The sequence below is a fragment of the Bidens hawaiensis genome, unplaced genomic scaffold (genome assembly GCF_021521415.1).
Source record: "Bidens hawaiensis isolate Kalapana, Puna unplaced genomic scaffold, B.hawaiensis_p1.1 tig00033272_1, whole genome shotgun sequence".
Taxonomy (NCBI): Eukaryota; Viridiplantae; Streptophyta; class Magnoliopsida; order Asterales; family Asteraceae; genus Bidens; species Bidens hawaiensis.
This window is the reverse complement of record NW_027495707.1, coordinates 61,409-76,154: the sequence shown is the minus strand read 5'-3', so window position 1 is coordinate 76,154 and position 14,746 is coordinate 61,409. Positions and strand designations below refer to the sequence as shown.

Sequence of the window (14,746 nt, the reverse complement as noted above, 5' to 3'; positions counted from 1 at the left end):
TGATCCCTTTGTCTCGTTTAACCATACAACCATGCATGCCCTGTCAACCATACATGCCTCGTAATGTCCGTATCGAGTCCGAAAGGCGGTATTGGGTACATCATCTTCATGCACGCGTAGTTGATGATAACCCGAACGAAGATCAATCTTGGAGAAGCAAGAAGCTCCTTGAAGTTGATCGAAGAGATCGTCGATGCGAGGCAAGGGGTAACGATTCTTGACCGTAAGCTTGTTGAGCTCGCGGTAGTCGATACACATACGGAAGGAACCATCTTTCTTCTTGACGAACAAAACGGGTGCGCCCCATGGAGACGAACTAGGGCGAATGAACCCTTTTTTCGAAAGTTCTTGGAGTTGGGTAGACAATTCTTGCATCTCAGAGGGTGCAAGACGGTAAGGAGCCTTCGCAATCGGAGTTGCACCAGGCACAAGATCGATGCGGAACTCGACTTCTCGAACGGGGGGAAGACCAGAAACATCATCGGGAAACACTTCGGGATAGTCACGAACAACCGGAATGTCTTCAATCTTTTTCTCCTTCTTTTCAACAACGTGAGCCACGAACGCTACATACTTCTTGCGCAAGTATGTTTGGGCTTGAAAACACGTTATGAGGTTAAGACTCGAAGGAGAAGGCTTTTCACCAATAACACGAAGGGTTTGACCATCGGCAATCGGAATACGAATTATCTTCTCGAAGAAAACAATTTCGGCACTGTGGATGGAAACGGTGTAATTACAAGAAATGAAATGCAATTCTTTTACGAAGAACAATTACATAGGATGGAATGTATGGCCCAAGAGCCCGTCCTTTTCGAGGACATATTATGTCAGATTGTTGACATGATTGGCCCAAAGGTAATAATTTCATTTTCATTTTTTATTTTCCGTTTTTTAGATCATAGATTATATATTAATATACTTTTCACATTTTTGAATGTAGGATGAGGGATATTTTACCCTGCATGACTTGAAAGGAAGTAAACTTGCTGGCGGTGTTTTCAATATTCTTTTTAACCTTAACAAATTCATGGCCTTTGAAACTCGCGATCCGTTTCTCATACGTCAGGTACATGAGCGATCACTTATTGTCGGTTTATTTATATTTGAACTAATTCATGTTGAGAAGTTATATTAATAATTTTTTAAAACAGGAGCGTGAGAATCCAACATTAACAGAGTGGGACCGGTTTGCACATCGGGAGTATATTAGGCTATCAATGGAGGAAGATGCTGAAGATGCATCTAATGGTAGTGCAGATGTGTGGGATGAATCACTCGAGGCCCCGTTTTGAGGTACTTTAAAAAAATATATTTTTTAAGTTATATAAAGAGATAAACATAAACCCTAGCCGACTAATTCATGTCTGGTTTTTTATGGCAGGTGAAATTGAAGAATTCTTGAATTTAAGTCACGAAGAATGTGAAGCTTTTTGTGGATTTAGCGACCAAGTATGCTGAACCCGAGGGTAAAAGTAGATAGTAAGTTTGATTTTGGAAACGGACTACGAAGTTGCAGTTGCATATCAGGTACTTTAAGTTGAAGCAATAGTGTTTTTGGCAACTTTAACTTATTATTAGCATTTTTCATTTGAATAATTGTTATGCTTCATTCAATATATGTTGTCTTTAAGAAAAAAATTTTTAATTTGCAATCTGTGCATCAAACTTTAATGGGAATAGTGTGGCATTGGTGAGGTTGTAGTTCAACTTTCAGTTTTTAATTTCTACTCTCTTTGAAATAGCTGTTTTCTGGTGCTTTGGTCTAATATTTGTATTTATTTAATTTTTGGTATATCAATTGACATGATTGGGAAACATCAAAAGATTGAGTCGCATGTGGAAATTTAGGGAAAAAAGAAGTTGAATTTATTAACCCGAGCATGACCAATATAGTGATTTGTGTCAAATCTAATCCAGACACACAAGGGCGTTAGATATAATAACCCAAAACCTGATTAGCTGAATCACCTTTATGAAAACTTTAAAACTTTTAAATAATCATAACCTACCTATTTAATAAACTCGTTTTTTAGATTAACCCGTTTTAAGTTAAAAAAAATCATAAAATGTACTCTAGCCAAACATATAAACAAGTTTGTTAATTGTCAATAAAAGATGAACAAAACAGTTAACAGAACACTAGTTACAAAATATCACTTGAGCCTGAGTCACTAGTTTTAACTGTTACCAAGCCACATATTACTCGTATTTGCAAACGAACATTAAAAATAGCGACCTAAAACACGACAAGTCATCCAAATACTTGTTATGTCGATGATCAAACGCAACTTTTCAAACTCAAATGTCATAACTCATAACAGAAACCAAAGGTACAATCTTGAATCAAAACTACAAAAGGACCACCTCACTAACTCAAACATACATAAAACATTTTGACCCATTTCAAAAACCCTTCATTAAAAAATTTAAAAAAAATAATTAAAAAATCATAACTCGAAATAAAAAAGTAAAAAAACTAGAAAGTTTCCTACATTTTTCTCATTCCATAAAAAAAAATAAAAAATAAAATAAAAAACTCAAGAATTGTCAACCTGTTTTGACCCATTTCAATCCTTTTATTTTTTTAGTTTGACCCATTATATATATTTTAATACAACTCATTCAACCCATGGGTCACATTTGCCACTCCTAGGCCAAACAATACATTTTTAACAAAAGTATCTACTTATCAAAAACTAAAATAAAAAAAACTTTTATTTTTTTTTACTTGTTTGCTTTTATACAAAACTCGTTTTCAAACTCAATCCCAAACATGCGTGCCTTCGGTAGTTAATAGCTCTTTCCACTAGAACGCGTTAAATACATTAGGCTCCTTTTATCCCTACAAATTACAAGCCTATTATTACGCTTGTCATGCTCCATTTACAATTATGTTATGTAAAATCACAAAAAACGCACATTACGTTTCGAATTTATTTAATTTCATCAACCAAAGTTGTGCTCTAGGAAACCAAATGCCTAATCACGTACCGTTAGCATCCTAATGTTCCTGGTTTATTCCAACTCTACTTGTTAATGGAAAGATTATTTGACATGACCACGACTATTATGCACCCATGAAAATCTCTTCTTTCTTGAAAAAATCTCTTCTTTCTGTATATGTATGTATATACACAAAACTCACATCGCTGCTATCTATCGCTGATAAATTATTAACATTATCAAAGCATTTAAACAATCAATCCACTAACCTAATAATAATTCCAAGCAATCATGAATGTATAGACCACATTCAATTCATATGTACATTTTAATGCCCTATTAAAATATGTGATTGTTAATCTCGGTGGAAGATTTGGTTATTGAAAACGTAACACCAATCGGTATGGTTAACTTTCAGTTTGGTTATCAGTTAGTTATACAGAACAGTGTTACTATGGTTCAGCTAGCCAAGCACCAGGTCTTCAGTTTTGTCTTTGCTTAACTCAGACAAGCTTTATACAAATTTAGGATTGACAAATGTGAGAGTTAAATATAATAAACTCAAGATTTTCTCCTTAATGGTACATACAGTCTTTCAAAAAGTATGTATGTATGTATGTATGTTACCTTTACAGATTAATCCTAGCCTAGGGGCTAACTAACATTTGGCTTGACTGCTTGGTGGAGCTTCCAGCCACCATCTCCAGCCAAAAGAAATGCCTACAATATAATGATACCAGTAGTTGAGTAACACATACAGCCATTGCACAATCATATATAATAAAGGTGAAACTGCTAACCTCTTCCCATGATTTGCCAGCAGCTTCAAGCAAGGCAGCATTGCAAGTCTTCAGTTCTACAGAGACACCAAAAAAGGTCGAGGCTGCCTCTTCCCAGCCTCGATTATGTCCCATACACCTGGGAAAGAAAGAAACAAGCCGCAATATAACTGACATCTGGAGACGGTAAATTCTCTCAAGGAATAGTCCATCATTCAATAAGTTGATTGCATGCATGCAAATGTGTGTGTTTCTTTGTGTTTAATTAAAATATTTTACGAGTTAGTTGACATGGAAATGAAGCCTAGATTCCAGCTAAACAAGCCTGATTTGTTCTATCCTCCCAACTTATCAGCCACTACAAACAAGCTTCTTAGAAAAGGTTTTTTCTTAAGAAGTTCCTAGTAAATACATTAAGGGAATTAATTCCTAGTTTGTAAGGTAGTTTTGATGACTGAGAGGCCATATCTTCTTAAAATCTTCATTTTCTTTGATGTAGGTGGTGTGAAATGTTCCTTTCCCTTCCCTTTGATCTTGGTGGCCTAATTTCCTTAAGAGATGAGAGTAGTGGCTTCTTAACCTTTCTATCTACTTTGACACATTAGCAGCTGCTACATTACAATATTTGTTCTTAAGTTTGGTTTGAAGGTTTTTGTCCAATTCATTTACATCCACCCTTTAATTTCACATCCATAATACACAAGCTCCATTGCATAACACATCCGACCCTAGCAGGGTACATGGATTTCTTGGCTAGGTAACCCTAATTCCTGGTGGTTGGTATTATATATAGATGTCTAGGCACTTGTAATTCATCATCACCTAATAAATAAATACCCTCTAGCTGCAGCTCGTATATGTAGGTCAGGTTAGACTGAACAACGTTAAATTATCATGTCTCTTTATTTTGCTATTGTGTGTGTTTGTGTTGCCACCAACTGCATTCCTAGAAGCCACCAAATTTAATTCCAAAGATGAAAAAAGGTGCGTCTGTTAAATGAATTGAACTCCATTTAATCTCGTTTGATGCTAACATTAAATTTGATGATGAGATTCAAGCATTGCGAATGTCATCATCCTCTTTGTCTGAGAGTTGGTCAGGATCAGTCATAGTTGTATCTGGAACTGGTAAGCTTACCTTTGAAGGTATTTTTGAGTTAATCATCCAAGGAGAAGATATAAAAAGAAGAAGTTAAAGTGAATCTTCTAGTTCCTTGCTATGTACTTAAGGCAGTATGAGAGAGGGAATAACAAACAGGCAAGTCAAGAAAAAGAGGTAACTTGAATATGTTCGTTCAGCCGCTGCTGGCCATACAATCATTTGTAGCAAAGATTGTCTGTCACTGGGTACAATATCTATAGGCAGGCAGGGTTGATTCATTTTAGAGACCAAGTTAAGTTAGATCCATAGAAAGAATAGCAGCAAATAAGTGACTCACATAACTGTAAGCATGTCGTCTGTAGCATATTTACAGATAGCTCGTTGGAGGTGATGAGCAGTCTGGCCATCCATTGCCGCAACAGAGTAAAAGCTTGAGAGAAAGTGTACCTCAGCTTCCAAGAAGGCGCGCAGCTGCTGCTGCTGCATGATTTGAAGAGTCTGCCTTGTTCGTGTGGCGTCACTCGATAATATAAGTTGCGGAATCCAACCGAGGTGTTGGAGGTTGTAAGTAAGTTGTATCACATCAGCTTGTCCATCTTTACTCAAAGGACGATCATGGTCTATATATGCCAAGTAAGTAAAAGTAGAGTAGATCTAAGGCTAGGGCTATATAATTAATTAATTAATACCTTTGAGGGATCGATAATCCTCCCAACAAGTCTTAGCGTGACGAAGTAAAATCAAGCGTCGAGGTGGAAGTGAAGCACTACTACTACTACTACTACTCTTCACCGGTTGTGGTCTGCGCTTCTTAAACCAAGACAGCCGGCAGCTGCTGCTGCTACACACCACCGTTGGCGTTGCAGTTACCATTGTAAAGGAAGGGGATTAGGTTTTATTTCTTCCTTCCTGGTCTTGGGGTGTTTGTGTGTGCTTTCTTTTTATTTCAATTCAATTTACCACAACACAGTCTGCTTGTGAACCCAATGTGGCGGATCCACAATTTTTTTTCCCATGGATACACCTTTTTTGGTATTCAAATTTCACACAACCAAGCGATAAATTTTTTAAGCCGGTCGGGTCTTGTCGGAAAATATTATATAATACGATACCATAATTATACAATATGTTAATTTAAACAAAAAGGAAATGAAAAATAAGAGCCATCTTTCACATGCATTTTGCTTCAAGTACAGCAAGTTAAAAAAAAAAAAAAAGCTCTCATTACTACCCCTGTGTTGATCACAGAAAGACTGGCGCCATCACCAACGTTATCGTTGCAAGCATCTTGATAAGAACATGCAGGGAAGGCCCAGCTGTGTCTTTGAAGGGGTCACCTACACTGTTGTAATAATAACAAGGGTTAGAAATGGAAAAAAGATAAAGATATTTTATGGATGGAGACTTACGTATCACCAGTAACTGCTGCTTTGTGGCTGTCACTTCCTTTGCCTCCAAGAGCCCCCGTCTCGATATATTTCTTAGCATTATCCCAGGCACCACCAGCAGTGTTGAGGAAAAGAGCCATCAGAATACCAGAAACCGTAGCAAACATCAACATGGCGGCCACCACTTTAGCCCCAAGTAAAGGATGCCCTGTGTAGTAACCCAGAATCCGAAACAGAATGCCTGTTTGGAAAACAAACAACAAAAAATGTTCAACATGAACAACACTATATACATATATATATATATATATATATATATATATCGTCATTTAAATAGTGTGATTTGCTATACCAACAAATATAGGTGATACAATGGCCAAGGCTCCAGGCTTTATCATCTCCCTCAGAGAAGCAGAGGCGACAATTGCGACACATCTCCCATAATCTGGTTTGTCTTTGAAGTCCTATAAACATAAACATAGGAGAATCTCATAAAAGAATAAAGTAATATCTGGCTGCGTTAAAAAAAAAAAAAAATCTGTTTGACGTACCATGATGCCTGGCCTCTCAATAAACTGTCTTCTTACTTCGTTAACAACCTCTTGGGCGGTGCGGCCAACTGCAGCACAGGCCCACGCACTGAAAAGAAATATAAGCATGGACCCCAACAATCCACCAACAAATACTTCTGGAATGGCAATGTCAACCTGCAAATGATGATTAAGCACTTGATCCACACCACAAGAAGCCAATCAGAAATTACCTACCTGTGTAAATGAGGTGTGAGCAAATGATGCTACTTCATCCATATACGCACTGAATAAAAGAAAAGATGCAAGTGCAGCAGATCCAATGGCAAACCCTTTTGTGGTTGCTTTCGTTGTGTTACCAGCTGCATCCAAAACATCAGTGATCTCCCGAACGCTTTCAGGCTGCTGACTCATCTCAACAATTCCACCAGCATTATCAGCTATTGGGCCAAACATATCCATAGTGAGAACATAGGCCGCAGTACTAAGCATGCCCATTGTTGCAACTGCCGTCCCAAACAGCCCACCTGTCGGATTCCCGGCATCATCAACTAACCCCGAGGTTTGCCCCAACCAGAAAGCCAAAACAATAGACACGCTTATCACAAGGACAGGAAGAGCGGTAGACTCTAGACCCAAGCTAATGCCCGCAATTATGTTAGTCCCATGGCCTGTTGAGCTTGAAAGAGCTAACTTGCGTACAGGCTCGTGTTTATAGTCAGTATAATACTGAGTAATCCATACGAAAATGTAAGCTGTCATGATTCCTACCAAACCACACAGGGCAAAATTCAACCAAGCAGAAGGAGCTTGTTCTGTGTACAGCATCCACCGTGTAGACTACATGTATACGCAACAAACAATTTTATAAGCTGTAGCAAACAACAGAAAACAGCAGCATGCTTCAAGTCACTTACCAAACCAAAAGTAACAACCGCTAAAATTATTGTAACAGAATATCCTTTCTGAAGTATCGTCATAGGATCCTCCATAACACCAATCACTCCAGGATCACGTGTGCCACGTATTGAAAATATTCCCACTGACGATATTATGAGATCAAATGAATGGATGACTAGAGGAAACAAGATGAAACCGGATGGATCTGCATGTTCATAGACAGATGATTGACTGATCACATAACATAATGTAAGAAAAACATGCATATGTTGCAATATAGAACCACAATACTAAAGTTATTCATTATCTAACTACAAATTAAGCAACTAACTTTAGCTCCCTGTCATGAGCTATAACATTGAAAAGTTATCAGCAGTAGCAGATCAGAAAAGTTAGCGTGTCTCAACTCTCAATTTGCCTCATATGAAAATGTTTTCCAATATCATAGAGATAGAGGTAGAACACTAATCTAGTTAACTAACAAACAACTGCACAGAGTTGAAGAAACATATGCTGCTGACAAAGAGCAAGTCTAGAAGATACCATGAACAACGCTCTTTAACTGATTATAAACGCATAATTTCAGAGACTTAGGAATCAACTACAATTGTAGAGAACCAGATGATTTACCTTCAATTTTGCAGCGCTGAGCCATGGTTCCACCAAGTATCATAGCACTGATTATCTCTGCAGCTATGCTCTCAAATAGATCAGCTCCTCTAGCTGCACAATCACCAACATTATCTCCAACCTTGTATGACAAAAGAAACATAAATCAATTAGATCAAAATAATCATCATGATAAGAAAAATAATATGCATTTTCACAAGCTAGACTAATAAGTCAGACACAAATAATGATAATCAAATATATGAGAAACCGAAAGTGGGTACGCATTGCTGCAGTTAAGATCCAAGCAATTGAATTCAGAAAATACTTGCATAAAAGACACCGTTCACAGATTTGTTGATTCAAGACAAACCGTGAGGTCAACTTAGATTCATACCAGGATGCGCTTGGAGCTCCCTAAAGAAACTGCCAAACCTCCCCTTACTATCAAAAGAAGTGGTAATAAATAAAACAAAGAACACCACAATAAAGGAAAATCTGAGCTGGCAAACTAGCAGATACACTGTAAACTAGAAGTCTCCTTCCTCAATAACTTTCTAGGGCAACTTAAGCAATACTTTACTAGTCACAAATCATTGAAAAAACCTTACAGTCACTGTGGAAATATAAACATGCAGAGAAAGGGAGTGGGAGGCAGTCAAGTGGTTTGTGTTGGTGGCCTCTTTCTTTTTGTTTATTTTAACACTCCATCTTATTTTTGTGATTCCATATTATAATTTGCACCAGAACCGATATGGCAAACTGAAGCTCAAGCTGTTTGGTATTTCATTCACATGTATTTCTATTCAATAAGCAAAAAACTAAGTAAGAAATGTATACCAGATCAGCAATGACAGCAGGGTTTCGAGGATCATCTTCGGGTATTCCCTGCTCTACTTTTCCAACAAGATCAGCACCAACATCAGCAGCTTTCGTGTATATTCCACCACCCAACTGAGCAAAAAGGGCTACGAATGAAGCTCCAAAACCATATCCCACAAGAAGAAGAGGCACTGAGGACACATTGTTACAAATGTTAATGTATTTTTGTTTTAGATCAGATGACAAGAATAACAGATTTCCTAGTAAGAACTGATAATTATACAAAAAAACCAGTGACTGCAGCAAAGTTTAACATGGCTACTTTTTGACAGCAAGATTCTGCCAAATCCACCTCACCAAAATATATATATGCACACACACACGCACACACATATTATATATATATATACATATCACCTTGCAAAACTTGACACCAGACACAGCAAAGCCAAAATCGTTAGTATTTATAGTTATTTTTATAGAATCACAAATGGTGCCTGTGGTTTGGCCCTTGTCACACCTTTGGGGTATAGGTTTAAAAAAGTTGCATATTTGAGTTATGTGATTACACAAGTAGTCTCTCAAAAGAATATTACTGTCATTTTTCCCAAACTTAACACAAACTTTAATGGAAGTTAGGGCTGGAACCCAAACTTGCACAAAATAAAAACCAAATAACTCAAACATGCAACTCTTTGAAGAACTTAGGCCCGTGACTAGGCCCAAACCACATTGACTTTTTGTGTAAATAACTCTTTTTTTTTTTATTTGAGAGCCTTGGGGTGCAAAAGCTGACCCTAAGCCAAGGAAAATGTCCTTTCTAAAACTTAACACTTCACACACCTATTTTAGAAACAGACCTATTTGTGCAACATTAGCAATGGGATGCCATGTCATCTACATGAGGAGTTAAAATTTCCAAACAGTCAATGAATACTTTGAGACACGGACTCCATAATAAATGCACAGGTGCATCAACTAATGTTATAATCCATTAGAAGAAGTTGACACTCACAGTCAGTAACCTTCATTGAGCCTGGCGAGTCCACTCCCAACCAAACATAGAATGTCGCATAAAGGATGGCAACACCAATTACAGCCATGCCAACAACCACCAAGGCTGAGAAACCACCAGCACGAACAGCTATCTGAGCAAAAAAAGTGTCAGTGGAATACCTACCTGAAAAAGATTATGCAGAAATGGAACAAGAGAACCTGCAGAGCCTCTCTTGCAGACCGTCTTGCTGCACTTGAAACACGGACATTAGCACGCACAGAGACCCACATGCCAACATAGCCAGCCATACCAGAACATACAGCTCCTAAAAGAAAAGAGAAGACAGTGATAGATGCAGAAGTTAACCTGCATCAGCATTGCCCTGGTCAACAACTTCAACACGAAAGATACAAAACACGCATGATAAAGGAGAATCAGCATTGACATTCTCATCACCTCCCTAAGCCTGATGATTCTTGTTGAGGAGTTGTACTACGAAACATATATATGCCAAAGATCACCAATGCTAGCAAAAATGCCATCTTAGAGATAGATCCATACTGGGTCTTAAAGAAACCCTCAGCTCCATCGCGTATTGCATCTGATATCTAACATACAAAAGTGAATATCAGCAAAAGGCTTTGAGTTTTAAGTTAGTAGACTAAACAAACATCCATCCATGTTAAATATATTAATTGAGCATATAGAGTGTTGAGTACCTGAAGCATCTCAGGAGGTCCTTCATCCTTGGCAAGTACCCAATTAGCGAGATATATAGATAGGAGGAAGCTGATGATGCAAATTGAGAAGACACAGACAACGATGGGTGAGGTGCTAGCACCAACATAAAAAATAGCTCCAAAGCCCAAAAAGAGAAGCACAAAAAGAAGGCGCACATTCATTTTCATGAGAAATCGGAACATCTGCAGCAGCAGCAGGTTTATGAATTATGATTATTATTATTATTTATAGTATAATATAATACAGATGATGATGATTATGCATGTATGAATAATACCAGAGGCATGGTAGGTTTGGTGCGCATGTCAGGGAAGGTGGTCCTGGGTCGGTCTTGGTAAAGAGGCAAACTGCCAGTTTCCATGGCATCATCCATTGCAACAACTTCCCTCCTTCTCTAAACTAACACCCTGTTCCCGAGTTTCATTTAAAAAATAGTGTTATTATTTCGTGTTCCCTAGTTTAATGAAAAGGAAAGGAAAGTAAACATTTTATGCGTTCCCTAGTTGGATGGAAAAGAAAAGAAAGTTATAATTTTACCATTATACCCTTAGGTAAAATTAAAATAAAAATACATTAATTTCCATTCTCCATTACCAGTTTCTCTAATTGTGGTTACACTCTCCAACCTTTGTAGTCTCAAACTAGTCTCCATGTTCTAACATGCTAAAACCTTAAATTTAATTGAACATAACAATTAAATGTCTTGCAAATTAATCAAAGCAAGCTGATGTCCATATTTATCTTTGGAACCCATATGCAACTTTTTAAACGTGAGCAGTCAATTAACAGAGCATGTATATCTTTTTGAATGGGCAATTTATTAATTCAAAACCAAACAAAACAGATACCAATTTATTAATACTAAACCAAACAAAACACTGAAACAGAGCCCAAAAACCAACTGCATTGACCCGTTTGTAGTTTTGTCAACTCATGTATGTTTTAACAAATATACAATAATATAGTGTACTCTAAGATGAAGCATCACCTAAATTGACCTGCTCGTAGAGATGCAGATGAAAAATGGTTATCAATCGAACCAAAATAGAACTGATTTGGTACCGAACCGAAATAGCCTCGGCGCAGCCAGTGGCAAAGCTTGGGCTTCGCCATGGCGGTGACCGAAGTCACGGACCCAAAAATTTTAGGGTCCGCGATTCGGTTCGTGTCGGTGGTTCGGGCCGTGTCGGTGGTTCGGTTTGGGTGGTCGGATCAAACAATATGGCATTTATATATCTAATTTTTTTTCATTCATTCAAAACGATTGTTCTTGCCATTAAAAAAAAACTAGACCTAAAATATCCATAATGATTTACCTAATTAAGAATATTCAATAGGGCAAGTGAGAGTAAAATTTCACCATACAATACCAATTACAAGCTTAATCGACTAATTTCCTCAAATCCCCAATTCACAATTACAAACCCTAATTTTATAATCTTTCATCCTTGAACTATGTTTAACAACACAAAGGTAGAGCAAATAAACAATTACCTTGCGGTGGACCGTGGACGAGCCACGAGCGGCGCGCGGACGGCGGTGGCGAACTCAGAAGGCAGAAGGCAGGCAGAAGGGAAGCAGCAGACCAGACCTGACCTAGCCTAACCTTGCGTTGCGGCGTATACATGAAAGAGTCAGTCAGTCAGTCAGTCAGTCAAGTCGCTAGATCGGGGAAAACGTATACAATAATGACAATGCTTCAGTTGATCAACAAATCAATATACACAGACAGAGAGATCGATAGGATTAGATTACCTGATGATGATCGGCAATCGGAAGCAGTCGTCGTCAAGTATAATTTGATCAACAAATAGGGCTCAGAACAACAACAACAACCAGGATCAGGAGCTACTATTATTTTTATTATTATTATTATTCGCTTTGCTTTTTAAATCATATCAGAAATTAATAAATTATATTCATCCACCTTTATTTTTTAATTTTGGGGCGGAGCGTTAGACTTACATATTTTATAGTTTATTACTTAACTAGCTTTAGAAATCCGTAGATTACAAGATCTAAGTTAATGTATTACAATGAATATTTTAATATAAATAAAATAAATGATAATTAATACAAAAAATATATTACAAATATAGTCGCTTTATATCATCAAATGTATTTGAATTTTAAATTTAGAATGGGTTGTTCTAACATCAGTATGCAATATTGAAGCAATACCACTGGAAGCAATATTTAAAACAATGAGGTTTTTATATCTGAATGATGTAGTTAAAGCCTTTATCAAAAATGATTTTTACCCCATATCCTAAACCCTAAATCATAAACCAAAAAATACACCAGATTTTCCTTTTTTAACAGCTTTTATGATGTCCTTATAAACACACTGTTGTTCAACTATCACAGTATTCTTATTCTAAATATAAAAAATGAAAAATTTGTCTATGATTTTTAAGACTAATTAAACATTGGATATTTGTAAAAAGTAAACAAAATTATTATAGTTTTCTTCAATACGAAGATGTCACAAAAATTAAATGTTTGTGTACTCTTTAAACACAATTTTTTTTTATATACATTTTAATTTAAAGAAAATATCTTTATGACATGCAATTATTATGTATATTAATATTTTTTTATATTAAGTATGTTAACAATATAATTTATAGCATTAATATTTTAATTAATGGAGATTGACCAATTAATACGGTATGTTGAATTTATAATCAATACTATATTTAGAACCAATATATTTTTTCTTTTCCATCAATAGAAGAGAAGTAATTTAGGCGGGAATTTGATAGTGAGGATTAACCTCAGAATGCCATGTGTCTAAATTATTTTATTTTATTAGTATAGGTAGATAGATACTTAATACTTAATAGTCATTTGTTATTGTGTGAAGGGGTAAGTGTAATTTCTATATCAGTAAGGATCAATAGTCATTGAGAAAAGGGGAAGAGATAATAGAAATTTTGTTAGGCTCGTTGCATTAGCATGAGAGGGGCATAGCCCGGGACCACTTCGGTGGTTAGTTATCCATTGTAGATCCTATCTTCTTCAATACAATATAGCTTACACGTTGTTTTCATCATTCTTATACTTCCTAATTCAATTTCATATTCAGTTTCTATTAGAATTGTTGTATGGACTTGAGAATGATTACGGATCTAAAGTTCATGAGCCTAAAGTATTTAAACCCATAAACCTTCTTAAAACCCTAAACATTCTCATTTCACCATCTTCAACATTAGACATACATACACACCTCCTGTACACGCACAAACCTCTCTTCTTCTTCTTTCATATTTCATTCAAGATCCAAGATTAGTTCAGGATATTACAAGAATAAAAAAGAAGAGTTAAGTGTCATTTTGGTACCTGTGGTTTGTTCAACTACGCAACTTGTAAGGCCCCCCGACCCGGGTGCCATACTTTCTCGCTGGTTGGATTTACTCATTCACATAATTCGTAAAATCAGAGTTAATTAAAACATTTCGCGGAACATAAACGTCAATCATTCTTATATAACATAAGTACTTGTCTTAAACAGAAAGAACATAAGTCTTAAACATAAAATATAAATAACACGTGTCTCTTCTTTCCTTCAATGCCAGTCTTCCTTTATCAGCCATGTGTCTCTCTCAAGCCACCTGTCTCATCCTACTCACCTGCGTGCATACTAAAAGTCAGCTACGCTGAGTGAGTTCTAGTTAATCAATTAACATACAATACATTCATGTCCATACTTATACGCGTCCGAAGATACGTATTTCGTACTTTACTTGCTATAACTCATTCATATACACTTTACGTTCATACGTACATATTTACACATCTTCTTTACTACTTTCCTAAGGTATACTGTAAACTATGCTACTTCTACTATCTCGGATATTATTTGGGTATGGTCCCTCAATCTCAGATATTTGCGAGGGTTTGATCCCTTCTATCCCAGATATTAATAGGGT

At 36.6% G+C, this 14,746-nt stretch overlaps 3 protein-coding genes across 3 annotated transcripts; 1 reads left to right on the top strand and 2 right to left on the bottom strand.

Annotated features, from left to right (window-relative positions):
- Nucleotides 1-724: 724 nt before the first annotated feature.
- On the top strand, nucleotides 725-1,562 carry LOC143584747 (putative serine/threonine protein phosphatase 2A regulatory subunit B''gamma). The gene is made up of 4 exons (XM_077066723.1): nucleotides 725-858; nucleotides 944-1,069; nucleotides 1,155-1,296; nucleotides 1,385-1,562. The coding sequence occupies exons 1-3, from the start codon at nucleotides 751-753 to the stop codon at nucleotides 1,293-1,295; spliced, it is 375 nt and encodes a 124-aa protein (XP_076922838.1). The 5' UTR covers nucleotides 725-750; the 3' UTR covers nucleotide 1,296; nucleotides 1,385-1,562.
- A 1,961-nt stretch (nucleotides 1,563-3,523) lies between these two features.
- On the bottom strand, nucleotides 3,524-5,700 carry LOC143584738 (uncharacterized protein At3g52155, chloroplastic-like). The gene is made up of 4 exons (XM_077066717.1): nucleotides 5,517-5,700; nucleotides 5,165-5,447; nucleotides 3,747-3,864; nucleotides 3,524-3,666 (listed from the first exon to the last, which is right to left on the bottom strand). The coding sequence occupies exons 1-4, from the start codon at nucleotides 5,698-5,700 to the stop codon at nucleotides 3,601-3,603; spliced, it is 651 nt and encodes a 216-aa protein (XP_076922832.1). The 3' UTR covers nucleotides 3,524-3,600.
- Nucleotides 5,701-6,038: 338 nt separating this feature from the next.
- On the bottom strand, nucleotides 6,039-10,998 carry LOC143584734 (pyrophosphate-energized membrane proton pump 3). Its single transcript, XM_077066713.1, has 12 exons — nucleotides 10,793-10,998; nucleotides 10,530-10,681; nucleotides 10,292-10,439; nucleotides 10,092-10,224; nucleotides 9,095-9,267; nucleotides 8,276-8,396; nucleotides 7,663-7,850; nucleotides 6,983-7,585; nucleotides 6,767-6,922; nucleotides 6,568-6,679; nucleotides 6,237-6,456; nucleotides 6,039-6,169 (listed from the first exon to the last, which is right to left on the bottom strand). The coding sequence occupies exons 1-12, from the start codon at nucleotides 10,994-10,996 to the stop codon at nucleotides 6,070-6,072; spliced, it is 2,310 nt and encodes a 769-aa protein (XP_076922828.1). The 5' UTR covers nucleotides 10,997-10,998; the 3' UTR covers nucleotides 6,039-6,069.
- Nucleotides 10,999-14,746: the final 3,748 nt, after the last annotated feature.